The 27,340-nt window shown below is 40.5% G+C and overlaps 2 protein-coding genes across 2 annotated transcripts in view; both read right to left on the reverse strand.

The window, feature by feature from the left end:
* LOC140155018 (protein unc-13 homolog D-like) overlaps positions 1-1,935 on the reverse strand; it is a 40,488-nt gene extending 38,553 nt beyond the window's left edge. Inside the window, exon 1 of the mRNA XM_072177692.1 lies at positions 1,774-1,935. The gene's annotated coding sequence lies outside the window, so the exon portion shown is untranslated. The remainder of the gene's footprint in view (positions 1-1,773) is intronic.
* Positions 1,936-6,517: 4,582 nt separating this feature from the next.
* The window catches only part of LOC140155019 (intraflagellar transport protein 22 homolog), a 30,262-nt gene continuing 9,439 nt past the window's right edge, over positions 6,518-27,340 (reverse strand). The window contains exons 3-6 of the mRNA XM_072177693.1: positions 10,756-10,845; positions 9,575-9,673; positions 9,096-9,199; positions 6,518-8,338 (exon numbers count right to left, since the gene is read on the reverse strand). Of these exons, the coding sequence (XP_072033794.1) occupies positions 8,184-8,338; positions 9,096-9,199; positions 9,575-9,673; positions 10,756-10,845 (448 nt within the window). The 3' untranslated portion in view covers positions 6,518-8,183. The remainder of the gene's footprint in view (positions 8,339-9,095; positions 9,200-9,574; positions 9,674-10,755; positions 10,846-27,340) is intronic.

Below are 27,340 nucleotides of genomic sequence, written 5' to 3' on the forward strand. Positions count from 1 at the left end.
GCCCTAATAGTGAATAATGGTCTACGAGTGGCTTCAATTCATGTGCCTTCATTTTCACACATTTTCTAACTTCTCGGGGGGAGGGGGACACAAATTAAACTTTTACACAAAAATAGTCCACCAAATGGCTTCAATTATGTCTTCATTTTGCAAAAGTCTCTCAATTCTGAGGGGGGGCACATCCCCTCAACATTTCTGCGTCGCATAAGCGGACGTATAAGCGCTGCTGCGCCGATGATTAAAAGTTTGTGCCCCCCCTTTTCAAAAATCCTGGATCCGCCACTGGCCTAGTCATAATTGGCAATTGAAATGAGCATTTCAAGTTATCAACCAATCAAAAATGCTGTTAGATGACCAGTAATACCCGACATTCTTTGTACTTTGTACTTTGCTGGTTTCCCCCTGAATCTTCCTCTTGGGAACTTTACTAGGAGGTCGATAGAAGTGGTTGCAGTCTATATCTTGTCTTTTATGATGTAGTCCACTCCAAGTAGCTGTCTCTGAAGGTCTTGTGGGTAGGAATGTCAATGTCTTGAGGTAGGTCATTCCATAGTCTTGTGGTCCGTGGAAAAAATGAATTCCAGGGGTACTTTAAATTGCACGAGTAATAGTAAGGCCTAAAAAAATTGGTTGATTGGCGTAACCCGAGCTACCGTACCCTAAAATTAGGCCCGATCGTAACTTTTTTTCTTCTTTTTTTTTTCAAAAAAATAATTAAAGGAGTATTTTGTGATCCTAGCATCCTCTTTTTATGACATTTTTCATTAGATATCCACGAAAAAAGCTTATTCCCAAAATTTCAGTTGTTTCCAATTTTTTGTTTGCAAGTTATGCATGATTACGTGTATTACACTGCTCCATAGACAACATTGTAATAAGCCCTTTCGCAATTTCAGATCATGGTGCATCATGGGTAATATTTGCCGATAAAATTGGAGATAAAGACGATGAGGCTACTGTACATTTTCAATGGGGTGAACTTTGATGTTTGCATAAAAATGTTTTGTACTGGAATTTCGCTGACAGTTCGGACGATATATCTTCATTCCTTCACAATATTTGTATTTCACAGGAAATATTAACATATGTAGGAATGAATAAAAAATGTTTTACAGAAATATGTTTTTGAAGGAAGTGCAAAGTTCGCCACCATTGAAAATGCACTGCAGCCTCCTCGTGTTTATCTCTCATGGAAAAATTGTGTGACGATGTCTGAGCATGCGCAGTTGCAATTTTCCGAAATTGCGAAAGGGCTTATTTCATTCTGGTATACCAGAACAAAATTTAAATTTCACGATATCTTTGCTAAACGAATTAATCTGCAAGAAATTTTTTGTACATATGTAGCCAGAGGTTTCCAGTGATATAAAAATCTCAACTTTTTTGAGAAAAGTGGGGGGGATGAATCAGAATCGGATGCTGTGGATCACAAAATACCCTTTTAAATAAAAATAAATAAATAAAAATAAATGAATTTAAAAGAAAAGAAGAAAAAAAGTCCCAAAGCCTTTAAAAAAATATCCCGACCTACCTACCCTATAATTTTTTTTTTTTAATATGTTACGCCAATCAAACAATTTTTTAAGCCTAATACAATTATGCTTTTTATACATTACATTTTCTCCTGCAATATATTCTTGCTTACTTCATTAAAAAAAAAGGCATTTTCTGAATATAAGGATTATTTCTGGTTTATTTTCCCCACCTGTCCACCTGTAGTATTAACCATACCGAACTTGAACTTGATTTTAAGCTATTTTAGGCCTACCGTACCTGTTTGGTTGGTGGTTCATCAAAATTCAGTTTCCATTAATAATAGCATGATAATGATATGATGGTTGGTCTATCTACACATCAATCATAGTTTACAGTCTAGTCCCTTGGCTAGCTGTCTTCCAGTACAACTAGTACACGTACCAGCTACTCCCATCCTTTTACCATGTTTACGTGTTTAAGCTTTCTACAATCAGGATGTCAATGTTCAACTGCAATTTGCAATACCTGCCATGACTGCGTGGCTAAATGGGTAATGTACTGCATGCACATTCAATCATGTCCGTGCAATTCCCGGTGCAATTCGTGAATTTTAAAAATAATACAGCAAACTCAGCACTCCATAAACTTCAAGTTCATCGAAACGGGTACAGCGGAATCAGTCTTGGGTCGCAAATCGATGAATGGCTGCCGGCTGCTTGTGAAGACTGTCTCATCTTATGAAGTATGAGGTCAATTTTAAAATCAACGTATGCACGGAACTTTGCATAAAAGATGAGATTATGCTTGCACGTGCCATTTAGGGCGCATAACACCAAATCTGAAAACAGTCGCGCTTTGGGAGTTTTCAGAAATATTTTGGTGCATGGGCATGGGGGGAGGGGGAAGGGGGCGGTAAAATATTTTTTCATGTTTGAATTTTTTTAAATCCCCCTTAGGCCTCTTCGTGAGCCCAAAACTTTTATGACCCCCCCCCCTGAATGGACCTAAATTACCGTATTGTTTGCACCCTCAAATTACAAAACTATTGACCCCGCCCTCATTTAGCCTAAATGTAAAAGAGTGAATTTCCACTCTTTCAAGGAGTTGAATGAAGGACAACCCGTTTTTGAGTGGAACTCTAAAATGAAAGAAAGTACATTTTCTTTTGGCAATATTCACGCTTTTGAGAGTATAGCCTACAGACTACTTTTGCAATCGGCCTTTTAAGAAATTTTCACTAAAGGGGTTGTCCTCCATTTCACTCTCTCACTCTTTTTTTCCACTCATTCCACTCGGTGTACCTTTAGAGAGTACAATTTTATAAGCTTATTATATAGGCCTAAATGGCCAAATTTTGTATATCTTACGGTAGTTTCATACTTTTTACTTTTATATTTATCTTCACACTCGCCGACGCATCCTTTATAACTAAATGTAGACCTATACCATTCTACATCAAAGAACAAGAGGAAACGTATAGGCCTCATGATTTTGTATTCATGTGCAGTATTTTCTTCGCTTCTGTTAGGGGGATGTCCCCATTTGGGAAAAAAATTAGTTCTGAACTTATTTTGGAGAGTGAATTGCCGTGTTGAGCTTTGATGAGCTGACGTCATGTACAGTGCATGAGCAGATGAGAATGAATTTTTATTATCATGATTATTGGCCCATTCTCCGTTGAACTTAAAGCATGGAAATAGTATTTCCATGGTTAAAGTGTTCAAGTTTGGTCTCAGGAATGACAAAATGCCAACCACGAAGAATTCATGAAAATCATTCAGAATCGTAACCTTTAATAGTTTCAGAACGTAAAACAATGGGTGATTTTTCAACATTAATACTTCATTTTTGAGCAATAGGCCCTATTACTTGTACGTATTGGGGGTAACATATCTGTGGTAACGTATCTGTGAAGCTCTTTCCCACCTTCGTCTTAATCGTGCAATAATTCAGTGCAGGTTTTTGTCCCATTTTTTAATACTCAAATTGCAAAAATATTGAAATTGGACTTTTATTGCCAGTTAGAACTAACTAAATGAATATGATTTAGCCATGTTTCATTTGGCAAAACAAGATGATGATTTTTTTTTTAATTTTATAAAATTAATGCTGTACAGGGGTATCAAAATGATTGGTATAACCGGTACCCATCAATTTTGATTTTGATTGAAAAGCCTCATCTTCCAAATACAACATTGGATAGGCCTACTCTTGACATGCCATGTATAGTTTATTACTTGTTTTTACAATTAATCTACAAATTATTTTGATCTTGCGTTGAGTTTTGATGTGTCGGGCTCATCCGTTATCACTGAAAACTGATGGGTAGCAATCATTTTGATACAGCTTATAGGCCTAGCCTATACCCGTAGATGTGTTAACCAACATGAACAGATGAACTTCAGTGTTCTCAGTTGCTAAGTGCTTTGAGCGAAGCTTAAAGGCCATAATCTTAATTGGCCTATATAATTATAGGAAATCTATTCAACTCAAAATACTTGACGGCAATAAATACTGTCAATATCTTGATTAAAACAGTAAAATGTCATTAAATTGCTAATTTGAATTACTTTATACATGATAATGATGATGATGATAGCGATCATTGCATGCACAAAAACTTTAGTTAAAAGGGGATTTCGTGATCCACATCATCATCCCCCAACTTTTCTCAAAAAAGTTGAGATTTTTATACCACTGGAAACCTCTCTGGCTACATAATGTTTATGTACAAAAAATTCTTGCAGATTAATTCGTTTAGCAAAGATATCGTGAAATTTGAATTTCGTTCTAGTATATCAGAACGAAATTACAACAGTGGCCTATGGGGGAAAACGCAAAATCGGAATCAACTGAAATTTTGGGAATAAGCTTTTCACTCGTGGAAAGCTATACTGAAAAATGTCATAAAAAGAAAGCAAAACACATTTTGGGTAACGATACTAATGGTTATCAAATTTCTGGTTATCAAGTTTCAGCGTATACCTGATATTTTTGCGTTATTTATGTAACGATTTTTGGAGTTGTCCACAGTCCTCTTGCAAAATTGATGGCGGCATTTGCATATTGGGCCTAACAAATCAATGCCTATCTGAAACTAGGCCTACGACCCTGGTCTGGGGGAAAAATAGCTCAAAATCTTACCTCAATTGATATTGTTCCCTCTGACTGGGTTCTTTGTCGCTTCAATCCTTGTACAACATCAGCTTTAATGTTCCATAACTTGGTAAGACTTGACTCAAGTATTCCCTTTCCCGACCTACTGATCTTTCGGACTCTTGAGGGTGTTTCATCTATTGGTTCAGATGATCGTCGCGGTACCGTCAAAGGTAGGGAAGACGTCGATGATGTTGTCATGACTCGAGATGGCAGCCCATCAGAAACAGGCGAATCAGGTGGAGTTGGGGTCACACTGACCAAGGAAGGCGAAGTTGAAGACCGTGAGAAAGTTGACGAAGAACTCTGTTTCCTACTTAAATAATCTATGTCGGATATGTTGTCTGCTTCATCTTCTGTAACTGTTGGTAAACTAACCTCGCTAAATCGTCGGCTGTCAGATTCAGACGAATCACATCGTCGGAACATTGAAGAAGCTGCCGACATTGATCCTTGACTAGATCTCCTTGAATCTAAACTAATATCACTTTGGATACTGCTCACCGAGGCATTGGAATCTTTACGGTACAAACTCTCATCAAAGTCCGACGATGACGCGGTTGAAAAGCCAGAGTCGGCACGATTAAAAATCGACTTGAGACTGCTAAACGTGAATGACGAGTTCGAATCCCTTTTTGCCGATAAAGCCAAGTTCGATGGAGTCTCTACTGGATCCATGGATGACGTCTGATGTTTTAAAATCCAAGTATCAATGTATCCGAGTGCGGATCCTGTTTATATTATGATGTCGGTATAGTTAGTTTGTGGTCATTCCAGACCCAGACTGGTGTCCAAGTTCTCCAGTGAGCATGGTGAAGAATTGTTCTGAAAAATTAAGTGATCAGTTTCCCAGTGCTAGTGAAGTCTTCAATGTTTTGCAAAATATTCTACAGAAAGGCTTGGTGATTACATACTGCAGAAAATTTTCAATCATACAATTTAGTGTCGTAATATTTTATATCAGCTACTAACACGCTATTTTAGTCCATGCTGCACTTGCCTTAGTTTGTTTCTGATATCTTTATTGCTTGTCCCACAAGTTTTTCGCAAAAATTATCTCAAATCACAAAGTTCAACTAGATAACAGTAGGGAATACCTAACAAGCATCCGCCTAAACAAGTGTTTGGGTACAAAATACAAAATTTTCGTCGGCCTGAAAAATAAATATGAACGCAGCTCAGTGACACTTCGTTTAAAGCCTGTGATAGGCCTACATACTTATAGTTTGCACCTACGTGAACCTGAAGGCACACGACACTTCACCTAGTTACAAGGGCGATTTATTTGCAAGAGACACCCATTAAATGACAAAAAACTTCTAAGTAGTCATTTGTTGCTTCACAGTCATGTAAATATTGAACTTAACCTAACCCCATTTTATGTACCATTGACAGAACTAGTGGTTGGCTCAAGAAAACCATTGTGCATAAAAAAGTAGAATACAAAAAAAAAAAGTAAATGTACAGAAATGTAAAGAAGGAAGGTCACAGTCAGAGAAAATTGAAAATGAAAAAACAAAGGGAAATTGAAAAAAAAGAAGTTACTGAAAGAAATTAAACTCATTTATTATTTACCACTGACAGTAATTGCACAATACCGAGACTGAAAGTGGATTCAATGACAAAAAAATAAGGATGTCTTCATATCCTAGTTTTGGTACTATTTTAGAGCAGATCTATTGCGGATTTTGCTCTGATAAGTTTGTTTTCAATGTTTGCAATCGCTATCTTAATTCTTATTTCAAGGAAAGACGTCTGTTTTTAAAGGATTTTTTGGAGAGGAAAAAAATTAATTAAAAATGATGTAACGAGAAATTAATACAAAATGGGATTGATTAACAAATGTATGATACAAATAAACAATAGCACAAATCTTTTTTCCTGTTGACTCAAACATTTATTTAGAAACAAAGCTAATTACACATGGTTATTTATTCATTAACAAATTTGAAGGGAAAATTGTCAAATTTAAAATTAAATGAAATACATGTAATAATCAGTAGTTAGTGTAGTGAGAAAAACTTCCTTCAAATTACTCTTCACATGCAGGGTTTTATCCCAAAATTTTGACATGATTTTGACACAAAATCAAAATATGTTTTCCCCTTACATAAGCCTAAATATACATTGAATCTTTTGGTTCATTTACCCCCCCCCTTGAACACTCTGAATGCTGGTGTAATTGATCAAGAAGATATCTTAATCGCCTTGTAAATACTTGTTTATAAAGGGATGTGAAATAGAACATTTACCAATTAAACATCTTACACCAAATTAAATGCACTTTTAATTTAGTCTATATTTAGTGACTATACATATCTAAGTGGGTCATCTGCAAAGTATATACACAAATTAACGGTCCAGAGGTCAATACACATTTGCACTATATTGGTGTATTTACATACAAAGCTCTTATTTACACAATATTACAAATATTGTATTTACATATGCAGTAATACAAAACTTGTGTATTCCGCACTCCGCAGTCCATTCATAACCTGCCCATTAGTTAGAGTGGTGAGGGCTATCCTCCTTTCTAATGTTTACAAATCCTTCTGCAATGGTATGCAAACTATTTATCTCTTAAACTTAACATTGAAACAAGGTGTAACTGGTAAATACAATAATAGCAATAATATTTCAATTCTGAAGTTCTTGTACAAGTGGTGGTGGGTTTGTGGTGGTGGTGGTGTTCGGGTAGTGACATACCATTCAAAGTGGATACCTGTAACATGGCAATAATGGTTAAAAAAGTCTCTTTCAGCATCGGGCATTGTGTAACATGATGATGAATTGATGATGCCCTTGTTCAGGATATAAAAACACACAAACTAAAATACAAAATACTATTGGCAATTTCTTGATGAGAGCACATTAAGTAGGCGTTGATTGCTTCAAAGCAAACACAATTTGTTTTACAAGAAATGTTGGGTTATATTATAATATTAAGGTACAAAACGTTTTAATGACATTCTAAAGCAATTGTGAATACTTACTGCAAGGCATTCTAACATTATGTTATTAAAGTGTTGACAAAATGTTTTGCAAAAATGTTTTGTCAACAAATATTTTACAATAACATTTCACCATTCCATCATTTTTGAAATGTTGGTGTCATGTTTTTTTCATATAAAACATTTTAAAAACGTGTTCATGAATGTAACTCAGCATTTTTAAAAATGTTATTAAAACGTTTGACCTTAAAATGTTTGACCAAAAGCAAAAAATGTTGGAAAACATTTTTACATTTGCTGGGTTATGATGGGAAAATAGAAAAGTGAAAAGTTGGCAACTGTTACTTTTCAGAAATACACTACAGTCATACAATGTAACTACAGTCAGAACACTTAGGGTACCGCTACCGTTGGCATCTGATGACAGCTAAGTACATATCAAAGTTTTTTGAAGACCTAGTAGATAATAGTTGACTATTCCAAGATCACATATGAGAGTTACACCTATCTTGTAACAGTCTTACTCAGTTGTGTAAACCCAAATGAGTTCCAAATATCTACTACGTAACAATATTGCACTAAGTATTATAAAAAATATCATTGGATGATACTAAGTTCTTCTTGATTCTGTTGCTGACTGAGAGCGCTGATCATTTTAGTTAGAAAAGCATCAAATTCTCTCCTGAGTCCCTCTGCATCATCTTCTAGGTTTGTCCATGCATGCTTCACTTTACCATTACTCATTGATGATGCTACAAAATGAAAAAGAGCACATATCCTTAATGAAATTCACCCCTAAATATTTGTGTACAGTTAATGTCAAGTAAAGTAGCTGACTAAATCAATTTTAATTGAGCTTAAATGTGAGCTCAGACCTTGTGTCTAGCCTCGTGATTTTTTCTCCAGACCAGACTAAGAGCAATTTTTGCCTGACCTGGAGCCATTTCAAAGAATCAAGACATTTGTCAAATTTTCTTGATTCAAATTCTTAGGTCAGGACATGAGCACAAACAAAAGTTTTGATAGATGGTGAGGAGAGTCATTAAAAAGTTCTGGTTTTTGGTAGCACCTTTATTTTATGTGTTGTGACAATGTTCATTTTGATCATTTAGAAATGCTTTTTAATTAAAAAAATCAAACAATACAGCTTTGTGACTAGAAGTCCTTTTCCGAGGGCTGAGCTTTCGGTGTATTAGTCATTGCCATCTTCATAGCAACTAAATAAACAAGATATTGGCAGCATTGTTTTGCTATATAGATATTTCTTAATATCTGCAGAATATTACACAGTGGAACCCAAAATCTATGGGGCCACAGGTTTCAGTTTTTGTTATCTGGATTTTGTGTTATCAGGTACTTTTAGCATCACCCGGACTTTAAAATCATTTTATCAGTTTTTTGGTCTTCATGAATGAGGTTTCGCTGTACTACTTACGCTAACATCTTAATACTGTCCATTCCCAACAAAAGCCTCATTCATTTACAATAAAAACATCCTTGAATACTTACGTAGGTCAACAGCTGTTGTGTTTGAAGCATTTGGTTTATGATGGGCAAAAGCTAAACACTGCAAATCCGGCCTTAAACCTGCATTGTCCACAAAATGGTTGTACCTACAAGATATAAACAATGAAAACGATTTAATAGCATCTAATGGGATATCGTTTCATAGTTGTTGTTTTTTAATTTTTTATAAGAACATCCTAAATTTCAATTTCATATTTTTCCTGTATGTGGATATATAACATCACCACTGTATCAGCATTTTCCAATTTTGAAAAGGGACAAACAAACAAAAAGGGACAAACAAACAAAAAACATAGCCAAATTTTTTACATTGATTCATTTTTCAAAAGTTTTTTCCAACAAAATACAGTTTAAAAGTGCGACCTGAAATTATGTTGTCAACTGTTCAAACATGTTAGTACAAAACCATCAGCAAACCTAAACTGAAAATTTGTTCACTATTTACAGCCTAAGTAACTCACCATGTTTCTAATTCTTTTCCATGTTTTGCTTGATCTGGATTGTATACAATGATGACCCCTTGTGCATCCTTGATAAATGCTGGCCAACACTCATCATATCTGCATTAATGTGAAACATGTTTATTGTAAGGACACAAATTATGGCTCAAAGTAAACAGTACAATGAAGAATACCAGCACTCAGTGTGTGACTTTACCATCCACTCGGGTGTGTAACTTGACTATAATCATCTCTGTCACCATCATGATCATATTGATCGCAATCACTGTCGTCATCATTATTTCCCAACCATGTTTGGAGTCGACTGCATAATTTATTCCCTCAAGAAATTATGTGCATACAATTAACCTGGAGTATATACTACTAAGTAACTATTAGTCGCAATATTTTCTTTAATTAATTTCTTTAATTTCATAGAATTGATAAAATATTATTTCTCCTTCCTGCTTGTCACTAGAGAAGCGGGAGAGATATAATTTGGAACCTTGGACCTATATAGTTATAGTATATTCTTAAACACTTCATCTTATTGGTTCTTACCTGTGTGATATGACACAATATCACACATTTTAGCACATGGGTGTCAACACGATACTCGTATGCGCTATTTGAACCAATCAGAGGTGCATAGCGACAACAGAACTGATCAATTCTAAGCCCTAGGTAATTCCTTGGAAGATGTAGGATTTAATTTGATTAAATTTTGGTATACTTATAATTAATATATTTATTTGAATGGAAGTGTTTAAGAATGAGAATAAAGGTATTGTTTTTAGCTGCTGTCATGCATCTATCGTCTCATATAACACGCGACATCATTATTTTTGGCGTAAAACAACAACTCGGTTTTGCCTCGTTGTTTTACTTTAAACATTGATATCTCCTGTGTTATATATGAGACGATAGATGCATCCCAGCAGAAAACAATAGCTTTATTCTCTAACTATACTGCTTTGATAGCTCAGTTGGTTAGAGCGCTGGTCTAGATACCAAGGAGTTCTAGGTTCAAAAATTCTTCCTTGGCATACTCAAGGGAAAGAATAAATAATGTTCAAGTTTGGAATCATTTTATACAATGTTAATTTTAGAAGGTAATTCCTGTGCACTTTCTTCATGAAAACATAAAACAATGCAGGGAAAAGCCCACAAATTACACACAAATATAATTAGGTTCAACTTACCTATGATCGCCACTACAATCCCATAATTCAACTTCCGTTGACTGTGACCTGTTTCCATTCTGGCTTCCATTACTCTCAAATTCAAGGATTCTAGTGAGACAAAGAAACAAATAGAGAGTCAAATTTACAAATGCTATCCTGAATTCAACTTTAACTTGTGGCATAGCATCATATGATAGGGACATGTGATAATTTTGAAAAATGTTTAATGCCAAGTATAATTCCATACATATAAAAATATCATTACCAGAAACACATGTGAAATTAGAGTTTGAGTATTGTTGGAGTAAGAGTTCTCCTCTACACATATGCATTATAATGGGCTATTCCAGATGTATTCCGCACCCCCCCTATGGAAGACATTTAAAAAAAATACAATTCCAGCTGGAATTGAGATGTGTCCAGAATTCCAGCAGTCATTTTAACACAGATTCCGGCTGGAGGGTATGGAAGACATTGAGATTAGGTGAAATTCGCTGCTAAAATTAACAAAAAACAAGAGTGGCGATTGTGAAAGGCCATGATGTGCCTATGGAAGACATTCATATTTCTTAATATTCCGGCTGGAAAATGGTAAAAAATGCTCAAATTGGGCTATTACGCATAAAGCAGATAACAAATCAATAAATATATGAGAAGTCTATAAAGACCCTATGGAAGACATTGGCATTTATGTGATTTCCGCAGGAATGGAAAAAATGCTCCCATTCCAGATGGACCCTATGGAAGACATTTGCCTTACTTTCAAATCCGGCTGGAAAATGGGAAAATTCTAATTCCAGTTGGACCCTATGGAAGACATTCGACTTCCTTCAAATCCAGCTGGAAAATGGGAAAATGCTCAAATTCCAGTTGGACCCTATGGAAGACATTCGCCTTCCCTTCAAATCCGCTGGAAAATTGGGAAAATGCTCAAATTCCAGCTGATTTGTTTAAAATTGTTTATATTTAGAACACCAGCATGATCAAACCTATGTAAGGCTTAAAGGGTGTGTCATAACAGCACTTTTGGGAATTGTAATAGTGCAGTTACGACATCAACACAATGGAAGGCAAAACACCTTTCTTGTTTTATTTGTTCTAACAATTAGGTCATATTTTGCTTGAGTAATTCATTTATTTTGGGTTTTATCATAAGTACATATTTAAGCAAGAAACTGACAGAAAATTAGGTATCAGAATTTTATATCTTCTGTAACTCAAGTACTATACCTCTAGCTCTGTCTCAGCCTGGAAAAATAACTTGTAGGCCTTCTACTCATGAACCACCAACAGTTGCAGGAGCATAGCATTTATGGTAAAAACTGAGCACAGTAAAAATCAAGCTCGGCTCTGTCCTCGATGTCAGTTGGACTACCATCGCTAGACTATTTTCTCAGGGGTGTACAGAGATATTGGGCTATTCCATTTGAATTCAACACACCCCTGTGGAAGATTTTGGAATTCCAACCAAAATTCATCCATTTGAACTATTCCAGATCCAACTGCTTTTATCTAAAATTGTAGAAAAGGTGTGGAAGATTTTGGAATTCCAACCAAATTAAACGGTTTAGGCAATTCCAAATCCAACCAGAATTTGTGGAAAAGGTGGAGGAAAATTCAGAATTCCAAGCACATTTAACAGTCGAGCCATTCCAAATCCAGTAATTTTTTCAAAATGTACCTGAGAGGTGTGGAAGATTTTGGAATTTAACACAGTCGAGCCATTCCAAATCCAACCATTTTCCCAATGTACATCAAAAGGTGTGAAAGATTCAAATTTGACTATGGCCAAACATAGCCCAACTGGAAAAGTATATTGTACATCATACACAGTTACCTTAGGGGTTGTGCAATTATTATGACTTTTTACCATCATTCATCAATTATTATAACTAGCGATCACCCGCCTTGCACGGTCAGAGTCTTTCGGGTTTGTAAATTTTTATATTTTGTGAACATGTAAATGTTTTATTTAATGTGATTAATGGTATGAGAGGAGATATATATCTCAATTTGCAAACATTAAATGCTCTATGAATGTGTGCCCAAAATTGCTTTTACCCCCCTGCCAAAAAGTGCTTCCCCTTTCAACTAGCCAAAATTCTTGTCCACCCAATTTTCCCTCCCCAGGACCATAATTATTGCACTACCTCTAGGTCTGTGATTGACAGCATTTAATTATAGAATTTTTGCAACAAGCTATACATATAGGTCATCTCAGGACAAAATGTTCCCCACCCAGATCTGATTGACATCTAGAACCTGAGACACAGCCTCATTTCTCATGACATAGTTCAAAATTTTTCAACTGAAATCTAATACAATATTAAACCCCAAATTACTGAGAATGAGATACAGGCAAGGGCAGATCATAATTAAATCTGACAGGTAACAAGTTTATTCTTAGTGGTTTACACACACATTCCACACAGTAAAAGTAAATCCCTGTTCATGGTCAAATGTGCTGAATGATATTCAGTATAAATATTGTGTTTTGAATGTTCATGAAATCACAGATCCTGGAAATGAAATCAAAAAATGTGCAAAATTGAGCCTGGGAAATTGAGCAAAATGATATTATTTTAGATTGAAACTGGCTTAATAATAGTCCCAAACAAAAATGTTTGGTAGACTCATAACCGGTGCGATCTTACCTTTCCGATGTTGATTAAGATACTTCTTGCATCGATCCCGAGATGCGGAAAAACCAATAGTCATTTTGTCCCACATAAATGAATAAATAACAAAACCCCCGATCCCCGAGTGGACTCACCCATTCGGTGACGTCACACGATAATCACCCCTTATCCGACTTGGGCAGCCCCTACCGCCAAACTTGTAGGGGCGGTCGGGTCCGGGATAATCAATATCGGAAAGGTAAGATCGCGACCGGTTATGAGTCTACCAAACATTTTTGTTTGGGACTAGACTCAGTACACCGGTCGATCTTACCGCTTCCGATGTTGATTAAGATACTTCTTGCATCAACATCTGAAAGATCGATCTAGCAAGTAACCGGACGGATGGAGGTACAAGATTGGCCAGCATCTGATAAGGATCGGGAGAGTGGGTAGCATGGTAATCGCGAGGTCAAACTATTTCCCCCTCACGGCCGGAAACAGAAAGACTACGTGAACAGACAAAAACCCTGAACTGAAAATTCAGTGGTTAAGAATAGAAACACTGGTTCTTACCATGTTGGAATTCTGATTGTCCAAAACACCTGATACCCAACCACCATATTATCTCCGCAGAATAGCCCTGGAGAACTTATCGCCTGGTCGTTGGTTTACGCTTTTTGTAGTAAACCGTGGAAAAGGACGACGGGTTCTTCCAAGACACAGCCTGACAAATCTCTTCTATGGGGACCCCCTATGGTAGGCCCACGAAGATGAGATAGATCTGGTTGAGTGGGCCTTTGGGCAGCGCCTTTGTCGCCTCGAGTCCACTAACACCTGGACCAGCCACCGTGCCAGAGTCTGTTTAGCGGCTGGACCGTGCGGTTCTGCGTGAGTGATAAATAAGCGGTCATGAGCCCTCTTAAGGTTTGTGTTCGCCAAGGTAGTGCTGTAGCGCCTCACCGGGCACCACAACCTGTCTTCGCTATTGACGAACCCTGCCCAATATTGGGGAGGAAGAGGGCGAGTGTCGGAATGTACTTCGCTCATTTTTGCAAGGAAATCTGGCGAAGAAACAGCGTCGCTCCGTTGTTAGTAAAAACGGAGGCTGAATTCGAGAGTGCGTGCAACTCTGAGCAGCGCCGTCCCGGCCAACGCCAGAAGAAAGGCCGCTTAAGAGTGACGATTTAAGGGTCGCTTTTGACAGGGGCTCAAAAGGGGACCCTTAATATACCCAAGACTGTGTTGAGGTCCCATGGAGGGACCACCTTCCTTTCGGCGGGCGCCGTTGAACATACCGTCGAGAAGAAGACTTAGGGACCCATCTGAATTGATAGTCGACCCGTCTTCGCATCCTCGATGAATCGAGAGAATGGCTGACTTATAGTTGGCTATCGCTGCCTGCTGAAGTCCTGACCTGAACTTTTCTGTCAGAAAATCTGCCACTAGAGGCACAGGGGCTCTAGTGGGAGATGTATTTCTCTCATCGCACCATGCGTAGTAGGGAGCCAAACGCTGACTATACGTACGGAGGGTAGACTCTCGCCTACCCCCGGCGATGAGAGAAGCAGCTTCTGATGAAAAGCCTCCCTCCGCCGCACGTTCCTGATAAGGGCCATGCAGCTAACTGCAGGTGCTCTAGTGGTAGACTTGGTACCTCTCCTCCGGCATCCGGAGTAGATTTGGTAACTCGGGGAGTACTCGCGGCTGAGCCGCTAGTAGATCCACCATCGGTCGAAACCACAGGTGTTTCGGCCAGAACGGTGCTATCAGAATGACGTTGCAATCCTCCCTCCCGATCTTGGTCACCACCCTTGCGAGCAGTGAGATCGGGGGGAAAGCGTAAGCAGTCATTCCTCCTCAGTCTACTGACAGAGCGTCCACGGCTAATGCCTGTGGGTCTGCGACCCTTGAGCAATACACCGGCAGCTGATGATTTCGATGAGATGCGAACAAATCTATCGAGGGGTGGTACATCACCAAGATCGCTCTGGGCGACCTGCGGAGCAAGGGACCATTCTGTAGGTCCCGACACCTTCCTCGTGACAGATCGTCCCGCGAGGATGTTGGTGACTCCCGCTATGTGCATCGCTCTCAACGTAATCTGCCTGGCCTTGCACCACCCTATCAGGCGAAAAGCGTGCAGGCATAACTGCGGGTGACCTGGTGCCCCCTTGTCTGTTGAGGTAGGCCACCACGGTTGTGTTGTCTGTTTGGACAACGATATGAGATCTCACGATCACCTTCTCGAAATGCTGGAGAGTTCTCTCCACTGCCCAAAGTTCGAGAAGGTTGATATGGAACTCCGCCTCCGTGGCCGCACCATAGGCCCGAGACTGAGTCTCAGGATGTGGCCCCCAGCCCAGCTTTTGACGCTGGCCGGTCGTCACTACGCGACGACCGCTGGTGCAGGAAACCTGACACCTTGAGTCAAATTGGGCTGATGGGTCCACCACCAGAGTTCTCTCGCCGATCTCCGACATCGGAACCGCGAGGGACATTGGGTGACGACTGGGCCTGTAAAAGGCTAGAAGGTGTAGTTGTATAGGCCTCATGTGAAAACGTCTGTACGGTACGAGGTCTTCCATACTGGCCATAAGGCCCAAAACCTTCATCCATGCCACAGCGGGTGCCCCTCTGACTCGCCAAGAGTCGGGCACACTCGCCATGTTCGCCACCCTTCGGTGAGGGCACCGCGATCCCTCCTTGAGGTTGATCTGGGCCCCTAAGAATAGTGGTGTTCAAGCGTCGGGACCAAATTGGATTTCTTGACGTTGATCAGAAATCCCAGGTCCGCACCGCACGGACTACTAACTCCACGAGACACTGTGTCTCCAGCGGGTGCGCCCGTGAATGAACCAATCGTCCAGGTAGCAACACATGTTGACTCCCCTGCGCTTCAGGTACGCTGCCACCGCTTCTGACCAGGAGTGTAAACACTCTGGGGAGGTGGACAAGTCGAATGGCAGGCATCGAAACTGGTAAGTTTGACCCTGTACCTTGAAGCGAGAAACCTCTGATCTTGAGGTGCGATCGAACATGCAGATATGCGTCCGAGAGATCTAGCGATGCCGCCCACATACCCTTGATGGGGCAGGCTAGCACCGAAGCGAGAGTCTCCATTCTGAACCTCTTGGGCCTGATGAACCTGCTCAACGGCTTGAGGTTCAGAATGGGCCTCCAGTCGCCGGTCTTCTTTGGAGCCAGAAAAAATGTGCTCCAAAACCCCTTGGTGAAAGGGGGGTAGACCGGGACAATCGCTTGCTTCGTGAGAAGCTGAGTGACCTCTGACAGTAGTGCCCGACGCTGGGGGCCGTCTGGCGGCACTACCGTGGACCTCTGAATCGTGCAGGCGACGAGGGTGGCTGGTAAATTCCAGCCTGTAACCCCACTGACCACTGACAATACCCAGGCGCTCGGTGAGATGGCATGCCATCTCTGGGCGTAATGCAATAAGCGGCCGCCCACAGGGGGAATCCCCTGTGGGAAGGGCAAGGCCTGCCGGCATGGACTGTCGATCGCCGTGCCCTCAGGACCGATCTGGTTTGCCACCCTTAGAAGAACGGCTCTTCTTAGGGGCTTGCCATACGGTCCAGCACTACTCTTGCGCTTCCCAGTTTTTTGGGAGGTGCTGGAGTAGCCTCGGCTCGGGTGTAGTCTGTGGTGCTGGCGTCCTGCTGAAGCCGGAGCTGGCGCTGAAGAACGCTTAGAAGACTTCTTCTTCTTGTGCTTCTTCTTCGCTTTTACTGCCCTTCCCTTGGTCAGGGCAGCCTCCGACTTCTTCAGAGTGCTCTCATTGGTGGCCTTCTTTGCCCGGTCCTCAACCGTAGCGCAAAAGGCCTGTCCAAAGAGTAGCCCCTGTCCCACCGAGTCTGACTTCTTCATTGCATCAGCAAAGTCGGAGCCGTAAGTTGACTGGAGGGACAGACAGGCATTCTCCCGGCGGCGAGATGACATCCTATGGGCTAGGCCCATAGAACTCTCGTTGAGGTTAGCTGTTAGCACCGCTAACAGATTAACCTCGCGGAAGAGTTCCGACGCTGTCCCGTGGTCGTCGTTCGCTACCTTCCTACCGAGGTGCTCGGCAAGCGTGGTAGCGACGCTTAGAGACTCTGATAAGCGAGCGTGCTCGCTTATCGATGAGCTTTAGCTCCTCCTCCCACTGGGGGAGAACGACCCGCGCGCCTTGGCCGCCAGCGGCAGGCGCTTGGCAACGCTCTGGATCCATGTCAGGGACCCTGAGGTAGGTTTCAGAGTCCTCCTGCAAACACGCAGTGGAAGCGCAAGCACGCCGGGCGTCGAAGCTCCAGCGAGCCTGACAGCCCCACGAAACCTACCCTTGAGGTCCGCCGGGAATGCAAGTGCGGGCGACCCTTGTGTGGACGCGCTTAGCTGGGCATCCTACTGAAAGATGCCCTGGTCCTCCTGAACGGACTCCTCCTGAGAGAAAGCCAGGCCCAAACCTTGGGCCACACGGCTCATCACCTCAGCGGTGTCCGCAGGCAGACCATTGCTAGCGAAGTTCCTCACGGGGAAGCGGGGAAGGATACCTGAAGCTAGCTGCACAGTCTCATCAGACTGTGAGTCGCTACTGGTTTCATCTTCCGACTCCTTTCCCCCGCCTTCAGACTCTGACTCACTCTCTGATGAGGAAGAGATCTGACGACGGGCATCTGAAGGTGGACAGCGAGGTGTCGCCACCGTGTGGCTAGCCAACTGAACACCAGCAGAAGAGGGAGTACTCCGCTAGACCCCGAGATGCTAGCTATAGCACCCGGGATCCGCGACGCCTCGCTGCTGTCGCCCTAGCCATAGCAGTGTGCGGCCTACCCTGAGCTGTATCAGGGTTAGCCACTCGCCGCCGGTTGGGTAACAACTGGTGGTACTGCCTGCCCAACGCTAGGCGGCACTTGCCACGGTGGAACACCGTGGAAGAAACCACCCTGCGGCGGATACCACGGGTATACCCGGGCGTTAGCTGACCCTGAAAGGATCCGCCACCAGGGAAACCCCATGGAACGGTAGTACCAGTACCGCCTCCCCTGTTGCCACAGAGACTGTGGTAACCAGGACGAGTACTGCGGTGCCTGCGTGGTTGTAGCGTAGGTGCCCGGTAGGGCTCCGGCCGCGCACCACTGTACCCATGCCTCACAGCGTTCCCCGCTAGAGGATCAAGCCGCAGTGTATGGGTACCGCTATACTGGCTGTCCCTTGGCTAAAAGGAGCTTGCCTAGTATCACGGGTAGCTGAGCGTGTATACCCGATCAGTCACCTCGCTACCTGAATAGGCAGTATCAATCAATGGAGCCATGCTCCGCTGAATAGATAGTGATCGATCATAAGAGGGTAATTGACCCATTGACTGTAATGGATCACCCACGCTCTGCTGGCTCTCGAGGACATAAGTGGGTTGTTGATCAGCCAGGCTGTTCAAACTACCTACCCTAACCTCTTGAGCCTTGCCCAAGGTCGCTGTGTGTGGCGGACCACCACGGCAGCTATGGGCGCGTGCATAGTGGCTACCACTGAAGTCAAGCCGTAGCTCGACTCGGTAGCTGCCACTGTTTGCACTTGGGTCGCTGTCCCGTGAGAGACTGCGAGCCCAACCCGGTATAGCCGCTTAGCCAGTCCCGGAGGACAGCCGGCAGCCATTCCAAGGCCCAGGGAATCACTCGGCGGTCCCACCATGGAACGCTGCCGCGTGACAACCCCAGTTGGTTCTGCTAAGACTACACCTGAAGCGTTAGCCCCGGTATCGTCTCTGCTAAACCCATGCACGTTTTCATTCGACCCTTGCGGGGAACGAGCGAAAGCGTGCTGCGTGTCGTGGATCAACCCAGGCAAGCCCGGGTTCCACTGGCACGCTGCGCTACAGACCGGCCGAGGCAAGTCCGCTGCACGCTGTATGCTAGGATTCAACCCAGGCAAGCCCGGGTACCCTTGGCATACTGTCCGTCGCCGGCTACTTCGCGGGTGCTAGACCCGCTCGTTCGCCAGCAATAGACGGGTGTCCACCTGCAAGAAGCTCGCTAGAGATCTCACTGGTAGACTGGTACTCGCCTGTTAGGGCAAGTACCGCCTGCTGCCTGCTACTAGCTTAGACGTTAAGTCAGTGCTTTCGCTGGCTGTTAGGCCTTCGGGCTCGCTAGCAGTCCCCGGAGGGTCCGCCTGCTTGCCCGGGACCGGAGCCCCAGAGGTTACCTTAGCGTGGCCCTTGCCGGCCTCGCTAGTACCTACCATATCAATCTTACCTGTAGGCTTCTGTTTCTTAGTCTTCTTCTGTCTGTGTCAAGACCTAAACGAGCGCTTACTTTCTAAATCCTCAAGTGGATGTCCGATAAGCCTATGCAAAAGGAAGCACACTTATTTGATTTAGAGCAATCCCTGTGGGAGTAGCAGAGTGGATGCGGTCCCACTCTGGTACAAGGAAGGGCATGATTGACAAGGCCTAGACATTGTAGTAATCGGGAGCGTACAGCACTACCCCCGAACACAAGCTCAAGCCCAATAAACAGACCCACACGCACAGTGGCTGACGCTGATGTAGTGGTATGATATAAAAATATATATACAAAGGGATGAAAAACTGAAAACCTTTTGGGGAAGATTTGTCAGGCTGGTCCTTCGAAACCCACCGAACTCTTAGCAGTAACTCAAGCGCCATCAGACGCAGCATTGAAAGATATAACGATAGAGCACACCATAAACATAGCGATAATCACTCACCATACATGTATACACAGTACTGTACAAACATCTATTGTAACTTACTAGTCTGCTATAGTTGTTTTACGTGAGAACAAAACATAAAATGGCAGCCTAAGGGCGGCCATTTTGACAACGTGTGTCCCGTGTATGAACGGAAACACACATACAAGCTAAGTTTTTGGATCGTTTTTGTCACTTTTCTAGCCGAAAAATGTCGTCAAAACTATCTCCCTAGCGACTATACTGGTTGGTTTTTACCTCAGTGTAACAAACAAACTGTATATCTCAAATCCTTTGGTTCAGTAATGATACTTAGCGTTGGTAAAGAAAAATCCACACGCCTATCTCATCTAGAAACCAAGGAGGATAAGGGTGATTATCGTAGTGTGACGTCACCGAATGGGTGAGTCCACTCGGGGATCGGGGTTTTTGTTATTTATTCATTTATGTGGGACAAAATGACTATTGGTTTTTTCCGCATCTCGGGATCGATGCAAGAAGTATCTTAATCAACATCGGAAACGGTAAGATCGACCGGTGTACTGAGTCTATCACAGATGATATTTTCATTGAGGCCGCTTCCAGGCAATACAGTATTTAATACAGTACAGTACAGTATTAACATTTTCTATGCCAATTAAACAACAAGTTTACCACCATTATTTCACTTTTTCACTTTTCTATATTTTTTCCTTGAACAAAACTAAACTTAAACATGTTAAATGACAGCCCATATTTGGTAACAAGTAAATTTCTCTGTATGAAATATGTCTGCTCTATTTTGAAATTTGCTGTGAGAAATTTTCTGCTCTTAGTCTTGTTTGTTTCATGCAATTAATTTTACAGAATTTGTTGTTTTGTTTTACACCGATGCATAAAAAAAAATCTCTACCCAACTCTGTATAGGTATAGGCCTATATAGGTTTTCTCAGTTAATTTAACACATTTTTCGTTATATTTAATATCCTGTTAAGTTTGAATTCATCCATAAAATTTGGAAGTGTCTATTTTGTAAACTTAAATTTCGTCTTTGGTCAAATGAATTCATATTTTGATCAAAAAGATTCATACAATGTTCATTTTTAAATCCCATTGAATTTGTCTCACCTGTTGCACGGACAGTACTTGCACAAATATAATTAGTCTTTGTTCATTAATTTACATGCTTTGATCAAAACAAATTTGTCCTCCATATATGTTATAATAATGCATTGTGGGCCTTCAATTTTTGGATTGCAGCTTAGATTTGAACCACTGGTCTTGAGTTCTCACCTTACAATATACAATAAACGGAATTTATATAGCGCCTTAGCATAAGTATGAACAAAGCGCTTTACAATGATCTTAAAAGTACAACTTACACTACATCTTAGGCTACAGTAAAATGTACAACTTAATTAAAAATAAAAACTTAGTTTGGAAACAAATAGGTTTTCAGATTAGATTTAAAAGTGGCCAGACTATGTGAAGTATGAAGTTTTACAGGTAATTTGTTCCAGAGAGCTGGCACAGAATTGCAGAAGGCATTATTCCCATATGATGTGTGAGTTCTTTTACATTCAAGCAGACTGCCATCAGCATGTGATCGTAGGAACATACCACCAGAAAAAGTGTGAGATTTTAGGAGATTTTGTATGTACAGTGGTGTTGTTTCATGTCTACTTTTATAAGTTTAATGTGAGTAGTTTGTAGGTAATACGCTCATTTACTGGAAGCCAGTGAAGCTCTTTCAAAAGAGGAGTGGTGTGTTCCATACGGTTTGCCTTGAAAACAAGTCTGGCAGCTCTGTTTTGTATTTTTGTGTGTTTTTTACAGTTGTTCCATATAATAAAGAGTTACCAGAATCAATTCGAGATATAACAAGTGAGCGGACAGCATGGTTGCAAGTATCTTTATCAATATAACAGCGAATGCGCCCTATATTACTGAAGATGATAATTTAAAGAGTGAGAGACAGCAGATATTTGAGATGACATAGACATGGTTGAATCAAAAAGAACTGCAAGGTTGCGCACAGAATCAGATGGTTTGATAATTGTTCCACATACGTTAAGAGTTGGTTCATATATATATATTTCAAATTATATGCAGGAGCTAGCAACAAAGAATTCGGTTTTATCTTCATTCAGTTTAAGCTTATTTACATTCATCCAATTCTTGATTTCAGCATACATGATTCCAATTTGAAAAGTGCAGTTACACTATCTCCAGGTATGGGATTAAATTCTGTATATATTTGTGTATCATTTGCATATATGTGATAGTTCAATCTGTGTTTCTGGATAATTTTTCCAAGTGGGTATGTGTAGTAGCTAAACATCCCAGGACCTACCACTGATCCCTGGGGTAGGCCAAATTCCATTGTTTGAGTTTTAGAAAAATCACCACCTATACCAACTTGGCTATTAAGGCCCTTTGAGGTAGGAGAGAGTATCCAGGATCGCACGGCTCCATTAATGCCAAGAGATTTTTCAAGTCTATCATTCAAAATATCAAAATCAATAGTGTCAAAAGCTGCACTTAGATCTAATAATACAAGATAAACAGCTTTTTTGTTGTCCAGTGCACATAAAATATCATTTTTCACTTTCAGAAGAGCAGTTTCTGTTCCATGATTAGGCTTGTAAGCAGATTGGTAAGGCTCCAGCAAACAATTCAGAGACATATGGGAAAACATCTGTGACATAACACATTTTTCCATAATTTTGAAAAACATTTAATATTGGAGACAGGCCTATAATTTTTAAGTTCATTAGGATCCAGGGTGCTTTTATGATAGGGGTGACAATAGCTTGTTTCAAGGAGTTGGGAAAAGTGCCAGACTTTAGTGATATGTTAATAACTGTAGTTAAGGTGGGAATGATTGATGACATGCATTGCTTGAGTAGCCAGGTTGGAATAACGTCAAGAGAACAATTCTTATTTGGTAACTTGCATATAATTTTTCTGACAATTTCTTCCTCTACCAAATTAAATTCTTGCATTGACTGTATTTGATTGAGTTCTTGAACTTCGCCCATATAAAAAAATAAGGTAGCGGATGCCTACCCGGTGCTGATCCGCAAGGTATCCGATACCTTGTGGAGGTCATTTTTAAAGACATCCGATGGCACCCGCTAGCGGATTAGTTTTCGGATGCCTCAAAGTCAGAGGTGGGAGCTACGGGTAGGTATCCGTACCTTAACAAGTTATCCAAAAAGGCACCCGCTAACTTAGTCAATAAAAGGGAGGCATCCGAAAGGGCACCCGCTAACTTAGTCAAGAAAAGGAGGCATCCAAAGGTATCCACTAACTTAGTCAATAAAAGGAGGCATCCAAAAGGTATCCGCTAAGGTCACATGATCACCAACTGCCATTTCAAATTTGCTGTTGGATTCATGCAACAAGCTGTTCTCTTGATGGTGGTGTTTTGGTCTCTTCACACAAATCATTCATTCTTTATGGAGAATTTTATACTACAGATGACTACAATGACTTCCGGCAATGACTATATATATATATACACATGTAGATGCACAGGTAAATTAAAGATTTGCAGAGTTGCATTTCAAGCAGTAAATGTTATAAGCTTATCAACTGCATGTACATGTGCACAGGCTGCTGAATTTTGCGGTATGCACTTGCAAGTATCCAAAATTAGTTTTCTGTGATAACCTTGCTTCTAGCCACTGCAAATTGGATTCATATCATTGGCAATTACTTATACATGTCTAAAAGGTTGGGGATTGGAGGTATAATGGTACAATACAAGTATATAGCATGTGGCGTACCTCTGGGCCCAGCTAGGTTGGCACTTATAGGAATCTGAAACATTGTTAAACTAAATTGTACAGGCCTAATTGGATTTTAGAGTTTTGCATTTTACTTTGTGTTATCATGTCATTATGTACAATTTATGCTTGGGACTCAAAATCATTTAGTGTAACTGTTCAGGAATTCATTGTGTTTTACAGATTTTGTGTTAAAGTAAATTCCAATGTACTGTATTACAGTAAAAACTGCACGCATGATAATAAAGCTCACATGTTCGTCAGTTTGTTGTATCCACGTTAGGGGCTGTGCAATAATTATGAGATTTTTGGTAGTCGAAAGGGCGGGGGAAGCAATTTTGGCCATCCGAGGGGGGGGGGCAAGCAATTTTGCTACACATTCATGGGCGTGCCTTTTAAATAAAACACTCTAAAAGGCTTAGGAAAACCGTGACGGAAACGCTTTAATATGCACATTTTCTTGCTCGCTGCGCTCGCAACATATATCTAGACCATTTAAAGTTTGCAAATAGGGATCCTAAAAATTAGGCATGTGTAAAGGGGGCAAAGATTTTTTGGATAGCCGAGAGGGGGAGCAAAAATTTTTTAGCGGGCCGAGAGGGGGGGGCAAGCAATTTTTGGTGAGCCGATCAGAAATTTTACCCCCCGGGGGGCTCATAATTATTGCACAATCAATGTATTGCCTCATTTACATGAATGAACTTCCACAAGAATGTTGTCAAGGGACTGTGCAATAATTATGAGCCCTGGGGGAGGAAAAATTGGGGGGGCAAGACATTTTGAGAGCCGAAGGGGGGTGGCAAGCAATTTTTGGCCATCCGAGAGGGGGGGGACAAACGATTTTTGGCACACATTCACATGGGGCACCTTTAAAAGAAAACGCTCTAAAAGGTTTAGGAAAACAGTACAGAAACGCTTAAATATGCAATTTTCCTGCTCGCTGTGCTCACAACATGTATCTAGACCATTTAAGGTTTGTAAATTGGGATCCCAAAACTTGGCATGCACAAGGGGGGGGGTCAAAGAATTTTAGCGGACCGAGAGGAGGGCAAGCGATTTTTGGCAGGCCGAGAGGGGGAAAGCGATTTTTGGCGAGCCGCTCGAAATTTTACACCCGGGGGCTCATAATTATTGCACAGCCCCTAAATATATGCCGACCATGAAAAGCGGTTTGTTGAAAACCATTGATGCCAATTGTAATGTGCCAAATGACATCGGGTACTTATCCGGTGGTTCCAAAAAGCCATCGGATAGTTATCCGTAAGCGCCCACTAAAGGTTCTCAAAAGTTTTCCACAAAAGGAACCCGAAAGGCACCCGGTACTTATCCCATTGCTATTCACAATGCCATGGAGGCATCCGATAGGCACCGATACTTATCCCGTATTTACCCGATGGCTATTCACAATACCATGTAGGCGATACCCGATACTTATCTGGTACTTACCCGATGGCTATTCACAAGTGACCAGATACCATGGAGGCATCCACTAAAAGGTATCGGGTGCTTACCCGGTATCTACCTAATTTGCATGTCATTTTAGCCGGTGCTTACAGGTGAGTAGCGGATAGGTATCCGCAAAGTTGTGTTTTTTCGGTATGTATTTGGATGTTATTACCATTTTTGTCCAGATTATTTCGGATTTTGACAATCTTGTTTTTGAAGAAGTCGGCAAACGAATCGCTAAGTTCTTTGTATGAGTCACATGATGGTAGAACTTTGGCACCCTTATTGAGAAGTTTATTTATAATTTGAAAAACCTGTTTGTTGTCAGCGGCTGCTAGTTGTTCATTATAATAAGATTTCTTGGCTTTACTGATATAGATCTGAACAGACTTGTCTATTAAACTCATCTGACCAAAAAGCAGTTATCACAATAATATGGCAGCGAGACAAAGCCATACAAGCACGTTTGAAATATATAATGATATAAAAACGAGAAAGAAAAAAAAAAATAAAGGGAAACAAATAATAATAATGAAAAAAAGAAAACAAAATAAAAGAAATAAAGAAATATGAAATATATAGAAAGGAAAGAAGAAAGAATGAAAGAAAGAAAGACAGAAAGAAAAAGAAAATATGTAGGCCTACTTCTACATGCTTTAGGCTATTTTAGCATGTGTCTAGTGTCTTCATGGGTGTTACCATATTATAGGAGAGGGGGGCTTGGGAGTTATGATCAGGCAGATTGTTTTTGCTGCCAATGGAGGCAATGTTTTTTTTGGTCACCAAGTGGCTTAAGTTGTCTTTTTTTTTTCATTTTAATATAGAATTTCTTAGTTAATTTAACACATTTTTCATTATATTTAATATCCTGTTAAGTTTGAAGTCCATAAATATACAAAATCCTCTTCAAAATCTAAATTTTTGTTTTTCAGCTTAAAAACATATTTTGATCCAATGGCCTCCATCCCATTCCCTAAAGCCTTCCTTTCTTCCTGAATCCATGACTCAAGACTGGTACTTTGCTTCTACAATCTGTGCTCATGCAAGGTGTGTGATTTGATTGTAACATATGATGTATTCTTCCTCTACTCCCTACTCCAGAAAAATACAGAACTATTTTTTTTTAAATAAAAGAAATATTATCCTGTTATGCCACATGAAACATAGCTAAATCCTTATCCTAAGTAGCGATTAAAGTCAAATTTTAATATTTAGCCAGTTTAGGGATCTGGAATGAGCGTTGTGCGCGTTTCTAGAGTATTTTTGTGGGACATGAGAGCACATCAGACATATCAATTGCATTCTGAATACGAAGAATGTCTTTCTGATATCAAATAATTTTCATTTTTGAAATTCACTTATATAATACAAATTTGATGACAAATTTATATTAAAATTTGATATTTTTCACATTTTTGATAACAGTCCTCAAAGTAAATTTTATAATTCTAATGATATATTCTTAAAGTGTATGTAGTTGGGAGGAAAAGCAGCGATCAATTGAAAATTTTGACCTTTCATATTGAAGATACAGATTTTTTTCCCAAAAGACTTAATTCTTTTTGGTGTTTGGGGAAAAAATTCATATCTTCAATACGAAAGGTCAAAATTTTCAATTGATCATCAGCTTTTCATCCCACTTGTAACACTTTAAGTATACATCATCAGCTTTATAAAGTTTACTTGAGTACTGTTAAATATCAAAAATATCAATTTTTAATCATTTGCCATAAAATGTGTATTACATTGATAATTTCAAAAATCAAAATTATTTGATATCAGAAGGACATTCTTTGTATTCAGAATGCAAATTTTCGATATGTCTGATGTGCTCTAATGTCCCAAAATAAATACTATCCAAACATTCATACCCCATCCCTTAAGGTTTTTGTTGTGGAAATGGACATTGACACTACAAGTACTGGCATAGGGGTTAGGCCTACTGTTTAACATTTTAAAAAGGCACGAGGTAACTTATTATTAGGGCTAATTAAGTATTATTTTCTTTATTTTGAAACAAGTGGTCACAGCCCAATATCAACAGTACATTTTGGAACTGCG

This window comes from Amphiura filiformis, chromosome 6 (assembly GCF_039555335.1).
Source record: "Amphiura filiformis chromosome 6, Afil_fr2py, whole genome shotgun sequence".
Classification (NCBI taxonomy): domain Eukaryota; kingdom Metazoa; phylum Echinodermata; class Ophiuroidea; order Amphilepidida; family Amphiuridae; genus Amphiura; species Amphiura filiformis.